Source organism: Azolla caroliniana, unplaced genomic scaffold, assembly GCF_043228905.1.
Source record: "Azolla caroliniana isolate FFs.n. ecotype wild unplaced genomic scaffold, voAzoCaro1.0.p SCAF_11, whole genome shotgun sequence".
NCBI classification, from domain to species: domain Eukaryota; kingdom Viridiplantae; phylum Streptophyta; class Polypodiopsida; order Salviniales; family Salviniaceae; genus Azolla; species Azolla caroliniana.
In genome coordinates, this window is record NW_028230446.1 from 16,644,151 (window position 1) to 16,663,633 (window position 19,483).

The 19,483-nt window shown below is 36.4% G+C and overlaps 3 protein-coding genes and 1 long non-coding RNA gene across 6 annotated transcripts; all 4 read right to left on the bottom strand.

Moving 5' to 3' along the window:
• Nucleotides 1–1,982: 1,982 nt before the first annotated feature.
• On the bottom strand, nt 1,983–4,457 carry LOC147858095 (GTP-binding nuclear protein Ran1B-like). Its single transcript, XM_087326998.1, has 8 exons — nt 4,352–4,457; nt 4,177–4,243; nt 3,995–4,051; nt 3,768–3,885; nt 3,563–3,652; nt 3,051–3,230; nt 2,564–2,641; nt 1,983–2,376 (listed from the first exon to the last, which is right to left on the bottom strand). The coding sequence occupies exons 1-8, from the start codon at nt 4,352–4,354 to the stop codon at nt 2,298–2,300; spliced, it is 672 nt and encodes a 223-aa protein (XP_087183124.1). The 5' UTR covers nt 4,355–4,457; the 3' UTR covers nt 1,983–2,297.
• Nucleotides 4,458–5,843: 1,386 nt separating this feature from the next.
• On the bottom strand, nt 5,844–11,345 carry LOC147858096 (kinesin-like protein). The gene is made up of 6 exons (XM_087326997.1): nt 10,990–11,345; nt 8,548–8,596; nt 8,326–8,377; nt 8,062–8,228; nt 6,632–6,739; nt 5,844–6,129 (listed from the first exon to the last, which is right to left on the bottom strand). The coding sequence occupies exons 1-6, from the start codon at nt 11,292–11,294 to the stop codon at nt 5,980–5,982; spliced, it is 831 nt and encodes a 276-aa protein (XP_087183123.1). The 5' UTR covers nt 11,295–11,345; the 3' UTR covers nt 5,844–5,979.
• LOC147858097 (uncharacterized) lies at nt 7,513–8,055 on the bottom strand. The gene is made up of 2 exons (XR_015530449.1): nt 7,650–8,055; nt 7,513–7,619 (listed from the first exon to the last, which is right to left on the bottom strand). It is a non-coding gene; the product is annotated as an uncharacterized LOC147858097 (long non-coding RNA).
• A 1,379-nt stretch (nt 11,346–12,724) lies between the features above and the next one.
• On the bottom strand, nt 12,725–18,611 carry LOC147858098 (protein CHUP1, chloroplastic-like). Of its 3 annotated transcripts, XM_087327534.1 has the most exons (9): nt 18,594–18,611; nt 18,195–18,390; nt 17,967–18,058; nt 15,956–16,684; nt 14,732–15,844; nt 14,521–14,651; nt 14,322–14,433; nt 13,547–13,699; nt 12,725–13,190 (listed from the first exon to the last, which is right to left on the bottom strand). In XM_087327534.1, the coding sequence occupies exons 2-9, from the start codon at nt 18,265–18,267 to the stop codon at nt 13,089–13,091; spliced, it is 2,505 nt and encodes an 834-aa protein (XP_087183660.1). In that variant the 5' UTR covers nt 18,268–18,390; nt 18,594–18,611; the 3' UTR covers nt 12,725–13,088. The 3 variants fall into 3 exon arrangements, 2 of the variants coding, with proteins under 2 accessions (XP_087183660.1, XP_087183661.1); XR_015530503.1 differs by lacking the exons at nt 12,725–13,190; nt 13,547–13,699; nt 18,594–18,611 and having other exon boundaries at nt 14,727–15,844; nt 18,195–18,413; XM_087327535.1 differs by lacking the exons at nt 12,725–13,190; nt 13,547–13,699; nt 14,322–14,433; nt 18,594–18,611 and having other exon boundaries at nt 14,488–14,651; nt 14,727–15,844; nt 18,195–18,413.
• Nucleotides 18,612–19,483: the final 872 nt, after the last annotated feature.

Consider the following 19,483-nt stretch of genomic DNA (forward strand, 5'->3'; position numbering starts at 1 on the left):
TTTTTTAAGGTCGATGTTTTCTACTTTAAGTTGTTCTATTTCGGCCTTGAGGGCATCTTTTTCCTCTCTATCTTTTTTCTTGTGGGTTTCGGTGTCTTTCACCCATTTTTTCATATCCATCTCTATTTTTGTTAAACGATTAAACATATCTAAAAAGTCCTCCTTACTTATAGCCTCGTCTTGTATATCCTTATGTTCCTTAGTCCGTCTAGACGTCATTGTGGTGTCAATAGGAAAAAAAGGTAAAATAAATGGGTTCGAGACTTAGCCGAGTTTGTGTGTATGTCGCAATCACATCGGCATTTTGTAGCACGCGACGGGCACACCAAAAGAGCCCACCCATGAACTCGTCAAGAAAATGGCACTTCACAACATCAAGAGAGAACGGAGAAGAAACACCCTGTGACAGCGACGGCGACAACGGCAGTCGTCAAACGACGGTAGACGACGATTGCAAACTGTAGAAGACGGCTGCAGACGGTAGAAGACGGCGACGTCCGCAGACAACAATAGTCGTCGGACGACGGGCGACGGCGACGGCGACGACACTAACCGGCGACAACAACGGCAGAGAGAGACGAGGAAGCGAGAGAGAGAGAGAGAGCTGACGGCGACGGTGACGGTGACGGCGACGGCGACGACAGCAACGGCAGAGAGAGTCGTTACATAGGGACTGATGAGAGAGAGGCAGAGAGAGAGAGAGAGAGAGTTCAACCCCTACATTCCATAGTGGCATCTAGGGAAATAAGAGATATCTATGGAGTATGTAATAGAGAGGTGAGAAAATTGGGTTTCGAACCCAAGATGTAGTGCTAGTAGTGTATAACGACTTACCACTAAGGTAAGCTAATTACAATAGAGAGAGACAAAGAGAAAAGACAGAGACAGAGAGAGAATCTCTTTGTAAAAGAACTATAACAGACACTTGTGTGTCTTTTTAGTTCTTGAATCTTGAGTTTTCTTCTCCTTCTAATCTAAGCTACAACTCTCTCTCCCTCTTTCTCTCACACTTTGGGAATGTCACGATCAACATTATAGTAGACATGACTAGTAGTTATGTGTGTTAGTATATTGTATCGTTAGTCTAATATTAAAGGAGTGGTCACAAAATGACTTGTATGATGCTGATAGGGCCCTAAACCTATTCTCACTAGGGTGGGAACCCCCTATTTGTGCAACAAATAATGCAAAATGTAGGCCATGAATGAGTGCCACCTTGCACCTCTCTATGGATCACACTTCATTTAAAACTTGCATGTATATGATGCATCTGAACATCTTGGAGTGTGATATGTTGGGCTTCATCTTGTACTAGCGCTTGTATCAAGCAACATCATGTACAATAGCCATTAGACATTGGTTTGCTAGTCTAGTACCTCGGTTGTTTTGTGAAAACTTCGAGGTATCCTACAAACTACCAAAATAACCATAACTTGATAGAGTCTTGTAATACCAGGGATAATCACGTTTTTAATGTCTTGTAGGGTCATTGTGATCTTTTTTTAAAGACTTTTGGATATCTTAGCCTTTTTGAAAACTTTTAGGTATCTTGGTCAACTGTCAAGAAATTTCCTTCTTCTCAATAGATAAACTCTCTTAAAATTAATTGATAGTGAATTACACAAATATCTAAGGAACCAAGGAAAAGCAAATGAGAAAATAGAGTATATGCCTAACATTGAAATCTTCATGTCACAACACATTCTTTTCAGACATGTGTCACATCAAAATATGTGGGAATTAATACCTCATGGTGCCTTATACCATGTCACATGTGCAAAATCATGGAGATAAACTCATGCATGGACAAAAAAGAACCAAGAATGAGCAAAGAAGGTATTCATGAAGAGGAAAGGGTGAAAAGGACTTTGATTCTTTGTAAACCAATAGCCTATTACACTTTCCAAACTATAGTATTCCATTTGAACTCTTATAAAGGATAATGAAATATATGGAGTACATTTTTTACAAAATGCATAATATTCTAACACATCAACTTCCATCAATTTTCATTGATGATTTCATTGAGGTATCCAAGTGTTTCATGTAACCATATAACTTTATAAGTATGTATTGCTCTCTATTGTCTACACTTATGTCTAAGGAAGCCAACAATGTATGACTACAATTTCCTTTCCATCACTCCAAACATTCAAGATTTACATAAATGATATAAGAATTAATACTTTTTGTTGTAAATGGGCTTCACGAAGGAAGAGCTCATTTTGAATTAAAATCATAGAAACAATATCTTTCAAAATCATCAAGGATTTCTTTGTTTTGTTTGTAGGAATCACTTAAAAGGCATCATTCTCATCTTCATCATCGCCATCTGGCAAAGGTAGTCTCATGGCTTGATTCAATTCATGTTCATGTCTGAGTGAAAAAGAAACATAAGTTACCGGCACATATAATTGCTACCAAAAACTAATAATGTCAACGATAAGTATTTTAAAAATGTAAGCGACAATGTACACAACCTAAGAGAATGCACACAAAAACCACAAATCTAGATGCTCATTTGTAAGTTATTGCAAAAGCTCAAATTTGCTCATGTACTTACTCGGCTTGGAGAGCCAAATCAATCTCGACCTCAGGGGGTGCTAATGCAGGTGTCTCCACAAAGTGCAAAGTAGGATCCCTAAGAATAAAGCATCATTAAACAAAAAAAATAACCTTCCAACATGTTTTCTATTCTTTTTCGTGAGAAAATAATTGTGTTTTTTAAGTAAAAGAATTGCAAAAAGTACCACTTTTTCATGAGGAATATTATACACTTGTTTTCGATAAGAATTGTTGAAACTTTATTTATTCCATAAAAGATACTACATTAGTGTTAAGAAATGCCCTAAGACTATACATGAAATATGTACATTTAGGGAATGAGCCCCTTGCTAAGATTCGAACATATCTAAATATTCTATTATTTTAAGTAGAATTATTAGAGCTTTTCGACATATGTCGTTTTTGTTTCTTTCACAAGGTATCGAACATGTAACCTAGCTACTATGTTGCCAACTAAAAGAAATTTCCAATACAAGAATACATACCCGGCTAATTTCCGTGCCAGATACAAAAACGGCTTCTCGAAATTGAAGTTGCTCTTAGCTGATATCTCATAATACTGAAGATTCTTCTTTCTATGAAATGTGACTTGTTTAGCCTTGACTTGCCTATTCTTCACATCTACTTTATTTCCACACAAGACTATTGGAATATTCTCACAAACCCTGCGAAGTGATGATGGCTCACACATATGAAGCTTATTACAATCGAAAACATATGAAATCTTATTATGTATAGCAACTAAATAAGATTGAAAACTTATCAATGTGATAGAAACTTATTAAGATAAAAAACATATGAAATCTTATTATGCATAGAAACTTATTAAGATTTTATGGATTGACATTATTTAAAAAAACACCAAAGGTTTTTGGATAGAAACATGCAAATTTATAGATTCGGAGACACTATTTTATAAATTGAAGCATACAAAGTTTGTCAATTGCAAGTATGAAATGCATAAAGGAAGAGTACTCAAATTTTATTCATTCATTACCTACACAAATCCCTATGCCATGTAGGGACATTCTTGTATGAAAGTCTCGCAGTGACATCGAACATGATTATGGCAGAGTGACCATGTATGCTACCAACAACAAACAAAAACCACATGGTAACATCATATCAATGGAAAAATGCTTTAGTGATTAAAAAATATGATCATACATATCATCAACCACATGATTGCAATAGAATCTTACTAATAGCCATCACGAAGTCCTCCAAATTTCTCTTGTCCAGCAGTATCCCAACAATAAAATCGTATGCGTCCGCAATTTGTATAAAAATCAAGCGGGTGGACCTCTACTCCAATTGTGGCTATTAAATATAAAATCAACCAAAGAAGGAAGCAAAAATAAAATAAACATGAAATAGAACCAAAATTTCTTGTAGATAAATCATTTAGCAAATATATATAAGCACTTACGTTCATATCGTTTTTCGAATTCCCCAGTTAGGTGTCGTTTCACGAAGGTTGTTTTCCCTAGCATCATGATAAAATTCACAATCAATTATGGATTTAATATAAGAAGATTGCATATAGCTGATTATTTAGGTTAGTTGTTTTTCTTTTAATGATTGCTAATGTATATAAATGACAATATATACCAGTTCCTCCATCCCCAACTATGACAAGCTTAAAACTTGGGCAATCAGCAAATTGTCCAGGAAGGGCCTTATATATATACACACACAATTGTACAAGGAAACAAGAAAAAATTTAGGAAGATCAAAATCTCATACACATATCTAACACCTACATATGAAGGAGACAAAGGCCTACCATAATATGAGAAGCAATTGCACAATGAATGTGAAATGTAGAAGACAGTTTGTTTGTGGAGACCTAAGTTTAGTCCGTTTGATTTAGTTGTTTATATAGAGAGGGGTTTTGTATTATTATGTTGCTTTTTTCCCCTTATTGTGTAGTTTGGAGAGAATGGCTTGGGTTCAACGCCAACATTGTTGGTCCACTACTATTATCCCCCTACAACTATAAAGGAGAATCTTCCCTTTCACATCAATGTTATTATTACTATAGCAACAAACTTTTGAGCAAGCTCTTGCCTCGATTCACACACCCTATCTCTTACATTTAGTGTGCTCTAGCTCCTACATGTTTATTGTTCATACCTTGGCTTTGTGTCCTACATATTTTTGTATTGATTGGATTCTCTGCCACTTAACACATTTTGTCAGGTCTCCCCCATGTTGTCAAATGTTTTGCATTCGCATCATCAAATGCCAAACCCATAAATCTTCCAACACCCTCACCACTGTTCTAAAAGAATCTTAGTATGACCTTTGACATCAACACCAACTTCCAATGGTGCCATTGACTCTATTGGTAAATACAATATTATACCTTAGCTTCATCCATTGTTTTTTAACTTTAATATTTAGATTTTTGGATTTCTTTAACATAAAATGAATGTTCAAACATATATGGCAATTTGTTTTGCTTTACTTTACCACCTCTTTCAATTTAGGGTCTTGTAATTACACAAGTTGATAACATGAAATATAAATGTCGGACAAATTTCTTTAGCTATAAGTTGATTTCCAAAGTTACATACTTAAGAGTTTTTTTTGTTTCTTTAACCATCTCTTTGTTCCAGGACTTGCTCTTCAAACTTGGAACGCCAAAAACCAATTTTTTGAGTGACCCTTGGATTGTTTTACATTTTTAATAAGTTATCATCATCTTAATTCCAAGGTTTTCTTCCTTGCGGAAGGGGGATCGTCAATTTTGACTATCCTTACCACCAATGCTTTTTCAAAGGTAAAACTATGGAGGCTTTAATAAAAGAAGAGATATAGTTTATGTATGGCAAAAGTTACATAGAAGTCCAAGGACAAAGAGATAAGGACTTGTAGGAAAGTTTAGCTGCCTCATTGAATCTAGAATAAACTTTACCTTCAACTTGGCTCCAAACATTTTGTTATGAAACTCTTAAATACATTTACTTGTACATTTTCATATAGATCCATTATGGACGTACAATAACTATATTCCTAAAAACATGTATTGCTCTCAAAAGAGTGTACAAGTAACGATTAATGGGCTATGGAAGTTAACTTCATTAAGGGATTGAGACTTAGATTACAAATTTGGCAATGGGAAACTTCCAAAAAAAATTTATCAATGATGGAAATGTAAAATTTTACCCATATATCTTTGATAAAAGCCGTCCATCTAGAGCTTCATTGAGCATATTCTACATGAGTATTAGGCATTGATTTGGTTAAAACATACTTTCAAGTAACAATTAATGGGCTATGGAAGTTAACTTCAATTAAGGGACTGAGACTTGGATTACAATTTTGGCAACGGAAAACTCCCAATAAAATTTTTATCAATGATGGAAATGTAAAATTTTACAAATCCAAAAAAGAGACTATCAAAATCAACTAATTCTCATTGGATAATCTAACTAGAGATTCTAAGTAATCTCTAAGCTTTTCTTTTGGTTTGTCAATGCTATCAGAATTCTCTTCATCTTCCTTTTGTGGCTGTCCAAATCCATTTTTTGTAGCTTCTCTCACTAACCTCCGCAATTCCTGCCATGAGATTTTTAACATTTTTAAAGATGAAATGAATAATCCAAGCCTGATGGAATCCAACAAATATACATAAGATAAACAAATGGATTATATGTTGAACTATTTCGTCGGTGCTTCACATTTCATTGTAAGGTTTCCATTTGCTCACAGTTATCATCGCAAAACCGTGAAGCCAACCTAAGATTTGAGTAATCATACAATGATTATCCTAGAGGTCTTACTTGATAGTGTTCACTCATCCATCTCATGAATGTGTTTCTCTTACTTCATAATGGGTACGCAGCTATCAAATCAATGTATTGCGTTGAAAGGTCTACTTTTTCTCTATGTACTCACAAGCCATCAAGAGTATAAACATTGATTCTCATTTTATAAAGGTTATGATGCCTCAAATCCTTCAAAATCAATCAGCTATAAAGTGCTTTCCTACAGGAAAGTATTAACTGCCTTGAGAAAAAGCTATGCAATTAAAAACATTGTGACTAGGAAACTAAAATACCTGTCGATTAAAGTTTGCAGATCTTATGGAATACACTTCGCTAAGCACATCTGAATCTCCAGAAAGTAGGCCTTCAAGCCACCGTTCTATGGGAGAAGTGGCTGAATCCTGGAGGGTTTGAAATGTTCAGTATAAAATATTCATCAAACATAGATACCAAAGTCAAACATATCTACCTTACTGCACCTATGTATCTTTAAATAATACAAAATAGGCCTATACTGGTGGTCTAAGAAGCATTGACATGCAACAGAAATTTTTTACACTTTGAAAATCCTCTCTGTAGTTGACTTAAACTCATTTGTGGCAGGTTCCAGAACCCTTCCTGACAGGTTAACAATGCCATCCAACTAGGATAGAAGTACGATATGATAAACAACCATAGAGAAAGCTCGGAATGAAAGTACTCAACAAATAAGATCATGGATGAGGGAAATGGCTAAATATCATAGATGCTACAAAACTTGAGAGCTTTGGATATAAAATGGCAAGAGGCACTCATAGGCAATTATCCCGCTCATATCAAAACTTGGTTATCCAAACCCTAGTCATCCAGACAATGGATAAACAGACAATCAGACAGGACAGTGTATACACGCCAATGGGCCTATCTCTGACATAATTCACTCCATTAATTGATGTTAAGTATATGCTCCTAACATTCTCCCCCATTTTACCTAAAGTTGTCATGTAGGAGAAGCTAAGATGCATTGTGGTTCATGTGGTTGATAGCTCAAGTTCTCTAGAACAACAAAGCTTTAAGCACACATAACATCGTTTTCATAAGCAATAGCTTCACTCAACCCACAAACAGAAAGTTATATGCATTAGAGCCTGGCACATGAAGTATCAATCAATATTCTTGCCTTCTATTTCTTCTATAGGTTCTTCCTCAATCTTCTTTCCTTCAAAAACCATATTTATCTAATACTGTTACTGCACACATCTCCTTTTGCCCTTCAAGTCATTTTCATTCTTGTCAAAATGGCTATTGCATGATTAGCTAATAGTTGGATACAGCTCCAAGAAATATCCTGGATGTTTTGTATTGTCCTCGACATAGATATTTGAAAGTTCATAGTGTAAGCCTAGACTTCTCTAGCTCCTTACCATACTTCAGAAGGCTCATTCCTGTGTGTCCTAAATATCTTTGCCATGAAATCTCTTTTTTGTTCACCTTTTGGCCTCGTAATCATGCCAATCTTTTGCGGTGCCCTAATAGCATCTCATAAATAAGAAGGCTGAGGATTTATTTCGAATGAACCAATTTTCCAACACATGTCTCTCATAGAACGTGAAATTCTAGAATTATGTCTCAATGTTCTTAAAATATCCAATATAAGTGCACAGATTGAGAAAGTGTTGGGCATTATTTTGGAATGCAGGCTAAGAAGTTTCCATGGTGAACACTGTTATCCAATTAGTCTTACCCGACCACTATCTTCCTCTTCACTGGAGACATCATCAGATTCAAATTCTTCAGCAGGAGAATCTGCAGGAACATTGGCTTTATTGAAAGCACCCTCAACATTTCCATTCTTAATAGCCTTAATAATTGATGCCATCAGTTCAGGGTCAACATCACGAAGCATTCCACCTGAAGCACAGCATAAGAGAACAGCAAGCCACATCAAATTACTTGAAATAAACCTGCAAGTAGAACATAACATGGAACCTCAAAATAATGATATTACCGATAAGATTAAGTTGCCGCCTCCTAGCATGTTTACCATCTCGCCCAATTCTCTACACATTAAAACAAAAGATCAGTTATGCCAAAGATAGTACACATCATAGCAGGGCCAAATAAATAGTGGACGTGGAGATAGCATGAATCTGAAATGAATCTCATTTAATATATCATTTATGTAAGCATGTCATTTGTTTTGTGCATACATGAGATTAAAACAGCACACCTTTACTAGTTTCACCGCATCAAAAACTTCTTCCTGCAGATCACCCCACCTACATCAGTGATCATTCAAATAGAGAATATCAACATTTGAATAAGATTAAGTAGCTGCATATCATCTTCCAGAGTTTTTCTAGACGAATCTTGTTTTTATGGTACCATGGACACCCATATTCAAGTTTAATTCTTTGCTAAAGAAAGAATGCATTTTCTACTTGGACATTGAATTTTCATCACTTTGTCCTATGGCCTTTATTGCACAATTATGCAAGGTTTGAATGACATAAATCACCAATGCCCAAAAAACATGTCTAATGTTTATACTTTGGAATAGCCAGTCACAAAATCAAAAGCTGTGAACCATGAACATAGATAGCAGAAGGTAAAAAAGATGGACCTTCTCGAGTAAATAGAGACCACACAACCAAAAAGTCCTCCTTTGAGACTAGCCGAGATGATGTCAAGGAAATTTGTTATTTGAGTTGCTTCTGGTGTTAAATCTAATATGCCAAGTTAATGCATTAACCAAGTTAAATTGATTTTCCGTTAAATTTGTTAGATGCTTGCCATCACCAGGATGGTGTTATTTTTGTTCTTCTTTTATGGCATTATTAGGTGTTCTTTTTTTTCATACCATTATCCAACAACTATTTTGCTTTTTTACTTGCTCCCCAATAGCTTCCAAACTTCAGCAAGAAGATATTGTATGGCTCATGTGAAAAGGCTGAGAACCAATGTTTCCTAGAACAGAAGAGCTATGCATATATTCAGTTTAATTAACATTAGGGTGTATGGAGGTGTGCCTCTCCTAGAAATTTACCAAATCATTAGTAGACATTACCAATTTCTACAATTAGCCTGATGCAAGTGAGGCCATATATGTAGAAATTGCAGAAGTTATTCTAAACCAAAAAGCTACGGAGATGGGAGAAGTGACAGAATATGGCGAACACTTTCTTGCCTTGGAGAGTGCGCATGCATCATTCGTAGTATATAATAATGTTTGTCCCTATGGTCTAAGTCAGATTATTAATATATAGTTGGTGTGTATACTTATACAGTATATGATGGCAGACCTAATTTGGATCCATTTCACCTCCCTGAAGTAAGTTAAACCCACATGTGGTAGAGCAGCATAAAATAGTTAGTTTGATGATAAATGTTGAGATACAATGAGACACTTGCAACAGTAAGTGTCTCTAGGAATTCGCACACATAGACAAGCAAGAGCAACCTTCCATTGCCCTGGGAGTGAAAAGAAGAAATCGTACTTGTCTAAATTTGAAGCAGAGGTTTATAGGTTGTTCCCACGTTAAAGCGGTAAAAAAGAGCATGGAAAATGTTTACTGAGAGGCAACCTAACTCACATAAGACTTGGCATGAATATGTGAAAGCACTTCACGACTTCTTGGGTAGCACACTCATCTATATGGCTCATACCATGATAATCAAACTTTTTTATTGTACATAATGTAAGAAAAACAATTGATTGGTTATAATTTGGAAAGGTATAAGATTAGGATGGATAAAAAACTGTCAGCCTTTTGTCTATGCTCATAACATCATAATCTCACTTTTTGCACTCATCATTAATAGAGCTACATGTGAGGGTTTCACTACAAACTGTATGGAACACAGCATTGTACAAATCTTCGAGAGTGGAGATCCCATGATGCTTGGCAACAATCAAACAATCATGATTGGCTTCAACTTGGTCAAACCATATGGTTCTATCGTAGATTCATAGTTGAGCATATGGAAAGAGAAATGAATGCCCAAATGGCAGTCTTTAAGAGCAATCAAGCATGGTAACAAGATTGGAACCAGAATTCTTATTGGCAGAGGAGAAGATTGCATTCACACAATCCTATACATACCTCGGAGGAACTTTTGCAAGGTTTCAGTTCACCCTTCTAAGACACCATATGCTTGACTTTCCCATGGATATGCAGCCCTTGGTGCTGTTGAAAGAAAATATGCACATAAAAAGTTCCACTTGTAACTACTCTTTCTTCAGGGTGGAAACTAGGGCAACCAAGGCCCCCGGCACATAACTAGAGAGACACTCGAACACAACCAAGGTTGAAAAGAATACAGCATTGCAAAATGATATTATTAAATTAGATAATGAAAGAATGTGGAAAAGCTCTACGATTCCACTTGGTACAAAGATAACAAATTATAGCCCACATTTTTGCACTTGTTAAATGATGGATTTCAGAGACATTAATATCTGTCTCTTTCTTTGTCTTTCCAAAGGAAAATCCCATACAAAAACCTACCCTGAGACTTTTGTGTCTATTATATATTCCAGACTAAGATGCACAAGTCTAGAAAACGACTAAAGTTGGCTAAAGATACCCACGTAAAATTAACCACTGAAATGGCATGTAATGTCGCTCTCATATGGTTAATACATACAAAAGAGTGGTTCTTTGTACTTTACCTGATTGCTCGACGTAGCTGCGAATCAGAGAAATTGGAGAACTCAAGGGCCCAATCGACACCTCGTAGGGCTTCTCTCTTTTTCTGCCCTTTGCTTTTCTTCTCGATAACAACAGTATCGATACCATTGCTATGATCTTCAAGTGAGGAGAGGAGAGCCAGAGGAGAAGGGGAAGGTCTCCTGAGCCGGTCTAAAGAGGAGGCCTTGGAGTGCAGAAAGACTGTAAATGTTGAGGATGCCCATGAAAGCTGATGAGGAGAAACTGCACGACGGAGCTGGGGGCAAAGGTGTAGCAGTATCATCATCGACACATGTGAATGACTGAATGAATCAATCCATCCATCCTCCTCTGTTCTCTTCTTCCTTCACACAACTCACATAATGAAGAAATATGGACCAATGGTTTCCTCACTAGGGGTATTCTTGTAAATTCCTGAAACTATAAGGGTATTCTTCCAAGTTTCCTTAATGATGATGATGATGATCTTATTCTTCTTCTTCTTCTTCTTCTTGAATTTACAACACTAGTATGCTACCTCCATTTGTCTACCCTATGTGGTGTGCATTTATTTGCAATATGTTGAATGTGCAAACAGGTGTCGATTATGCCAAGCCAATAGAAACAACAGACGTAATGATATAGCCAAGTTTGTAAATCGTTCATTTTCTTAAAAATGCCTTTTATGGCACATGCCACATCTCACTGTTAGATCGGGTTAGGTGTACTGCAAGTTACACGCTAAATGGTGGGGTCAGCAAAGCAATACCACTTGGAACAATTAGTACATTAGAGGGCACCCATTATTGTTTGCCATCGCCACTAATACATTATTGCATTGTTACATAACTTGGTTGAATATGTGGATATGGTTGGAGTTACTGAACTCATCATGGAAACAATTGATTGCTCAAGGATAGATTGATCTTCCTTTCATGTTCTTGAAGCTCTAGTTGATCATATAACTAAAGTCATAGACTGTATTTTCCTTGACATTAGGGTTGCCCATTATTGTTTGTTATTACCACCAATACAATTCTTGTAATGTTACATGACTAAATTTGTGGATATGGTTGGAGTTACTCACTCGTCATGGAAACAATCAATTGCTCAAGCATAATTTGATCTCTTAGCCATGTTCTTGAAGCTCTAGTTGATCATAACACTAAAGTTATGCATTGTATTTTCCTTTGATGATAGGGTTGCACATCAATATGTATTTGATCATGTATATTTAGTTATATTGGATTGAGATAATGTTTGTCTCCATTTAGGTTACCTTGGTGGTGTTTTCTTCTCCCCATTTATTGCCCTCGTCATGTATGTGTAGAAGTCTTTAGCATGTTTCATGGGAAGAATTGTATGTCCAAGACATAACAAACTTGCAAAGGCAAACCCAATTATGTAAGCATAGCACTTTAGTTGTATTGCATGCATATACACGAACAAAAACCAAGGAATACACAAGATTGACCATAAAAAAAACTCATTACTAAACTTAATCATACAAATGATCCTTACTTCAATGTTTAGTGCATTTCCACTGCAATCAATTCAATGCAGAGTTGTATAGCTTGCCCTATCAATCTAATTACCTCTTCATTACTATTTCATTAGAAAGAATCCTTCAACCATCAAATTTGTTAGTATGGGAATATATAACTTTAAACGTAGAAATTACAAAACAATTTTCATTACTCTTTTATCGAACATTTGTAAGGAATATTTACAAACAAATAAACCAAGAGGTACTTGTTTATCCATTAATAATTACATATAAAACATAGTTTTCAAACTGTTTTATTTTGACTTCATGCTCGTTTATTTACAATGAGCGCCTGGTGGTTACCACACAAGTTTGGTTTGTTTTAACACTACAATCTGTCGAAAAGTATTGTTTGCTCTCTCAGTAAGAGTTTGACAATTACGAGGAGCTTCTACTATGCTTTTTATCTTTAGAATGTGGGATAAACCTGAAACTTCCCGTAAAAAGACTTAACACACTCCATTGAGTTGGATGTCACAAAAATCCATTGCTTCTACCTGGTCAATGTACATTGTTTCCTTATATATGAACATAGAATTTGCTACATTACTCCATCTAAGAGACTATGCGTTTATCTGTTGAAACATTTACATCATGAATGCGACCTCTAAGCTCTTTGAACATACGCATACTTTCTTCATCAAATCCTCCAACAAACTGTTGAAGAAAAACCCAAAATAGTGTGATCTATTGTTAGAGATACATATTTATAACTCTAAAACTTGAATGCATCTTGCAATTTTTCATAAGGTTTTATCATGAGTGAAGCCTTTCTTTTTTGTAATAAATCATTAGGGAAATTTACCAAAATACCCCAATATTTTCAAAATTTTCGAAGTGCCCAATATTTTTCATGAAATTTCAAAGATCGCCTCACAATTACTGAGAAAGAAGGAACATCTTTGAGAACTTTGAAAATATTGGAATTGAACACGAAATCACTTGGTAAATTTCTCTACATTATATTAACTTGACATGTACATGTACACAACTAATGAAAATCAAACATGAACCTGATGAACTCGGAAAGCAAAACTCACGCCTTGGAGAACCAAATAATCTATATAAGGTTCTTTTTGCGTAGTTGAAAGAGATTCCAAGTAATCTAGTTCCATCACAACCCGTCGCATGTATAGCCTTGCTAGTTGTAATGTTGCAAGCTTTACCTAATAGAAAGCCAACTAGCTCATGTCAAATGATTGAATATAGCTTAATGTAGAAGACTAGGAAGTTGAAACGAGATGAATTGGCCATATAATTGCTCAAATAGCACATATAATTGAGAAAAAAACGGGGTGAATTAACCATACAATTTTATAGATAGCACCTATATGATTGCTCAAGAAGTGGTTGAAGAAGGGCATTTGTGGAAGTAGCTGAAACTTGGAGCATTTGGAAACAAACGACATTTTCAAGGCATTTGCAGACATTTAAAATTTTCGGGCAATTCAGATTCCCCCTTTGATCAATCGGAGCTATTGAATGCTTTAATACATTACAACTGGCCACACAAAGATGCCACAACATTGTAATGATCTACTGGGGATTCACTTTTACAAAGGGTTAGTGATGCACAAACCAATTATGTGTTATGTACACCTTCTCTTGCTTCTGTTATGCTCATGGTCTTCAGTAGTTACTAGAGTTCTTGGGAAATAGTAATTTGTTTGAGATGGTGGTTCTAATAGCGAAATAATATAGATGTAAATGTTCTATCACATTCTGGGATACTATGTTGTTCCATTCATTCCACTTGCATGCACTATAAGCACACACATATAATCTTACCTTACCAACCAACTCCGGTTCCAGAATCCACTTGGCTGGAATATTGGACTCCTCGTATTGAGCTACCACAGTGTTTTGAGTTCTTCGAAGCTCTTTTACACTCTGTTCCACCCTGATAAATATAGGCTCCAAGGAAATAAGCATAATGCGATACATTTTAATTCAGAGAAGTCTTTAAACAGAGAGAGAAAAACTTTACTTTTCCAGCAATGAAAGCATCCTCTTCAGAGATATTTCACAAGGCATTTCAGGATCGTCTTTAAAAGAAGTTATCTCCATATCAAGATCCTTCAATTCGTGATATTCATGCGTTTTAACGTCTTGATTCCCCTGAATACGCACATATTTAAGAACAAGGAATTCAGGTAGAAAATAGATGTATTGATGGAGGATGTAAGCATTAACCTTACAGCTTGTGAGAATGAAGATTGGTTCTCAATTTCTCCAACTTCATCGTTGTCACCTACATCTGAAACAGTTACATCAGAATCTCTCGAAATAGTATCTTCCTTCGTTGCTCTTCTCATCAATAAGTGGTATAATTCCACTACCTCTTGGAGTCTTTCAACCTTTCCTACTGCAACTGTTCCAGAATTAAGAATATCAAACTTATCTCTTGCTAATGAAAGTTCTTCCATTTTCAATTGTGAAACTACCTCTTCTTTTATACTCTCAATGATGCCCTGGTCTCCATTTGCTTTAGTATCCAACGCATTTGCAAGTATTTGGTCTTTGAATGGAATATATTTTGAAATAATATCAGGGGAAGCATCAACATTACTCAATGCATCGTTGTTAACAGTAAAGCTTCTGTTAGGATCCATGGAACCACTGGTATCACGGTTTTCCAAGGATCTATTGGTATCAGTATTTGAATGTGGAGAAAAATCCGAATCATTTGAACCGTAGCTAGTAATGGCTGATGGATCATTGCCATTCCTTACGATAAAAGTTTTCAATGGCCCCTTAGACAGAGTAAATCTATGTTGTAGAGTTGACATTGTAGATGGCATAATTGTTTCAGAGTCTAATGATGAGGATACAGGTACACGATGTGCATCCCTCTTTTTACTTCTTCCCCATCTCCAAAATTTACGGATCAGACCCGATGTTTTGGTGGTGGTTTTATGTACACTAGAAGAGCAAGAATCAATCAATACAGAGCCATCCATGCAATGCTCAGACGGTGTCAAACATAATGAAGATATACCATCATAATTGTTCTCACTTTCGGTAGCTAAAAGCTCGGGACTGGTATTATGTCTCATCATAAACTGCTTTGCTTTTTCCATAGATATCGGGCTCAAGCTCTTGTTTAGATCTAGAGATGTTGCTGTCCCGAGTGGAGGTTTATGATTTCTTAGTTCATATCTTAAACATGCATTTACCCACCTTAAATATACAAGCTTTTCAACCTCAGCAAATTGATTCATTTGCAAGTATTCTACTTGTTTTCTTAGATCCTCATTTTCTAACCTTAAAGCCAAATTAACTCTGGTTTGCGTGTGTGTCATTTCATCATTCTGTCATGAAATGATAATAGACATGGGTCATCTCCATGAAGAAAAAATAAGAGTTTTTTCCCAACAAGTAGCTAATTAGTCTTAGTAGGGATAAAGAATTTGTTTTTTTACCTCATATATGCTTGAGAACTCACGGATCTTTGATTCTGATGCATCAAGATGAATCATTAACTCTCGCTTCTGGTGCTGCAATTCCTTGCATCTTCTTCGTAATTCAAGCACTTCGATTTCTAAATCTTTCTGCATCAGCATTTTTCTCCCCATCTCATGGCAATCATCTGTCACTTGAAGTTGTGCCTTGCTTCGGCTTGTGTCGTCATGTATCAGCTTATGCAATTCCTCGATTTTCTTTCTTGCTAATTCGAGTTCTTCTTTCACATGTTTTAGCTCATCAGACTGCTTAATTACCAACTCTTCCAGAGCAATAAACTTGGTGCTGATCTTCTCAATCTCTGCATTTTTCATATAGATCTTCTTTTCTAACTCCCTACATGCATCCTCCTGCTTCTCTAAGAGTTCTCTGTGTTCAGGGTTGGTACAATTATTATTGATTTGGATTTTATCAATGGATGATCTTGTGGCTTCAAGAATCTCCAATATCCCACCATTCTTGGCATTCAGAAAGGATTTGCTCAGCTCGATATTACTCTCAGATTCACAATTTATCCTTGTTACTTCATCATTATCATGCACTATCTTGACAGAAGACTCCTCAGACTCTGGAGGTAAACCGAGCTCAGCTTGAAAGATGTCTTTGAACTCTGGGAGCAGGAGATCATTCTCCTGGAGACTTTTGCAGCTTGAAACAGGGCTCAATGTGTTTATGTGCATCCCATCCTCCTAATTAGAACGAGGTTTATCTTTCTAAATATTTATATATCTATCTAATTACTACATAGTAGGTAAAAAAAATCATTTTGACCCCATATTGGATCACATTTGCCCTCCTAGGATGGAAAAAGCAAGTTTCAAGCCCCAAAAAACCTACAAGCAAGTCATGCATAGAATGGATGCATGATGGCTCTCCATGTGGCTCTAGAAATGGAATGTGCGTGTATAATCGTCATGTAGGAGATCTCTCTCTCTCTCTCTCTCTCTCTCTCTCTCTCTCTCTCTCTCTCTCTCTCTCTCTCTCTCTCTCTCTCTTTGGTGAAAACACACAATTATATTAATAAATGTGTGTGAAAAACACTACTTACAATGGGTGTGACAATGGAGTATGGTCACCCACTAACTACATACACTACATGGGTAGTGGAACATGTTGAATTGCCAATATGCAAGACGAACACTCCACTGAGGAAAGAATTTCCACTTGCTCCAATAAAGAAAATTGCCACATTAGTACTCCCTTCAACTATTGTAGATATACTCTCTCTCTCTCTCTCTCTCTCTCTCTCTCTCTCTCTCTCCACTCCCAAACTATTGTAGAGAAAACATTTAAGATGTAATCTCTTATTCGGTCTTATAGGCCATTTTGGCCTCTTAAAAGACGTTAATATATCTTTCTTTCTCTCTCTCTCTCTCTCTCTCTCTCTCTCTCTCTCTCTCTCTCTCCACTCCCAAACTACAAAACCTTATTTTCCTAAAGAAAAAACCCTTTTACCCCTTCTGGAGTCCATAGCAACCTTGACCATCTTAACCTCCACAAAAATTTGAAATGGGTCTTTCATGTGATATATCAAGCTTCATGAGTATGCACAACTCATCAAAAGAAAAACCCTAGAATCTGAATCCCACACCCTCATTCTATACCTGCATTTGGGCCCATTCCACCAACTATTCATGGAATCACACTTCCTTGTGTCACAACACCACCATTTGTTTTTCCACATAGATGCTACTACTGATCTCCCATTTCCCTTTTTCTCATTTCTTTTCCGTTTTATTGTTTTCTTGGATATATGGTAGGACATGTTTTTATTGATTATGAACAGACCTAAATTTGAGCCCCCCTCCCTTTCCATGTCACTATGTTGATAGATGACTGTGTACGGGTTGAAACCCTGTATGTCTTCGGATAAGGAAACTTAACCATGTCACTGATATGAACTTGGTCACTACTCAAAGGAACGATCAATCTATTATCTATCCATTACAGCTTCAATTATACACAGAGTACCTCCTCCTCAGTGTCCAATTTTGCATGGACCTTCACACCGCATTCCTGAATCTCCTTCTTGGCTTCACTATCATCTCCTCCATGTGTAGACTCTGCACTTAATATTAATCAAACACTCCCACATGTGAATCAAAAAAGCATTCAGCATTTTTAACAAAAGGTGATGGCATACACCAGAGGATTAAAAATTGAAAGACGCAGCAGCCCAAACACACAGACACATCCTACCTCTATGTCGCACATATTTGAAATAGATGACAGAGCATGCGATAGCAAGGCTGAATCGGAAAAATAATAACATGTGAAAATTATTATGGATTGTATCAAAGCTATGTTTATGAATGATGGCATGTTAAGACCATCTTCTAATGAATCATTCTCGAGATATTTGTTTTTAACTGGATGGGTAATCTTGATGTTTGATCTGTATGTAGAAAACAAATCATCAGAGTTTGATCTATATGCTACATAGATCAAACTCTGATAGCATATATATAAATATACATATATATATATAGCATATAGATGCAGACAAGAAGAAAACAGGGGAGATTTTATTTGCATTTATGCCATGATGGACAAAAAGAATTATGAAGCTCCTTCAAAAGGGTACATATTAAAATTGACCTAATTGGGTTGAAGCTTGGGGCAAGCTATGCACATGCACAAAGAAATTCCGTGGCCCCGCCCCCCATCCATCATCATACAGCACATAAATAAATGCGCACGCATTGTTGACCCTGTTTAATTATTGCTACATAACTCCCGGGGGCGTTTCACACTCGGACACTCACATTCCACTCCTAACAAGGGGCCGAGGGATCGTTCGATTAGTTAACCCAACATGCACTATTTGCAGGGAATCCTTCGATTAGTTTAGTTTGACATACTATACCGCTACCCCCCCCCCCCCCCCCCCCCCGCTTGTGTGGATCGCAAACGAATTCTCCTCATGCTAACGTTGGGTCGATGATGGTTTTGTGGACCTTTTCTTCACTATTTGCAGGGATCATTCAATTAGTTTATCGTACATACTATACTGCTACCCATGTGGATTCGTAAACCAATTCTCCTCATGCTAACATTGGGTTGATTATTGTTTCGTGGACCTTTTTCTTCTTCTGGGTATTCAATGTCACCAAACAATACCTACACTAGAACTTGTGAAAATCGGCATTATAGTGCGAATTTTTACCAACTATAACTTATGGAAAGCTAGCTTCGAAATTTTTACCACTGCTTCAAAATATATCCACGAGAAGTAAAAAGTTTCTATTGTGAAATTTGTGTACTTAAAGAAACATATCATGTTCTAATGTACCCATCTCATCACTAACTTTGCTTCATTGGTTTGGGGAGAAAAAACAACAATTGCAAGCCATGCCTTTTGTGTTCATCTAACCCACAACCTCAAATGATGTTTACTTCTTTCCTAACTCTCGCCCTACTCTTAAAATAATCATTCAAATGGAAGGAGTCTTCGTTTGTTATGAGAGTTGCGTTCAAGCATAAATGAT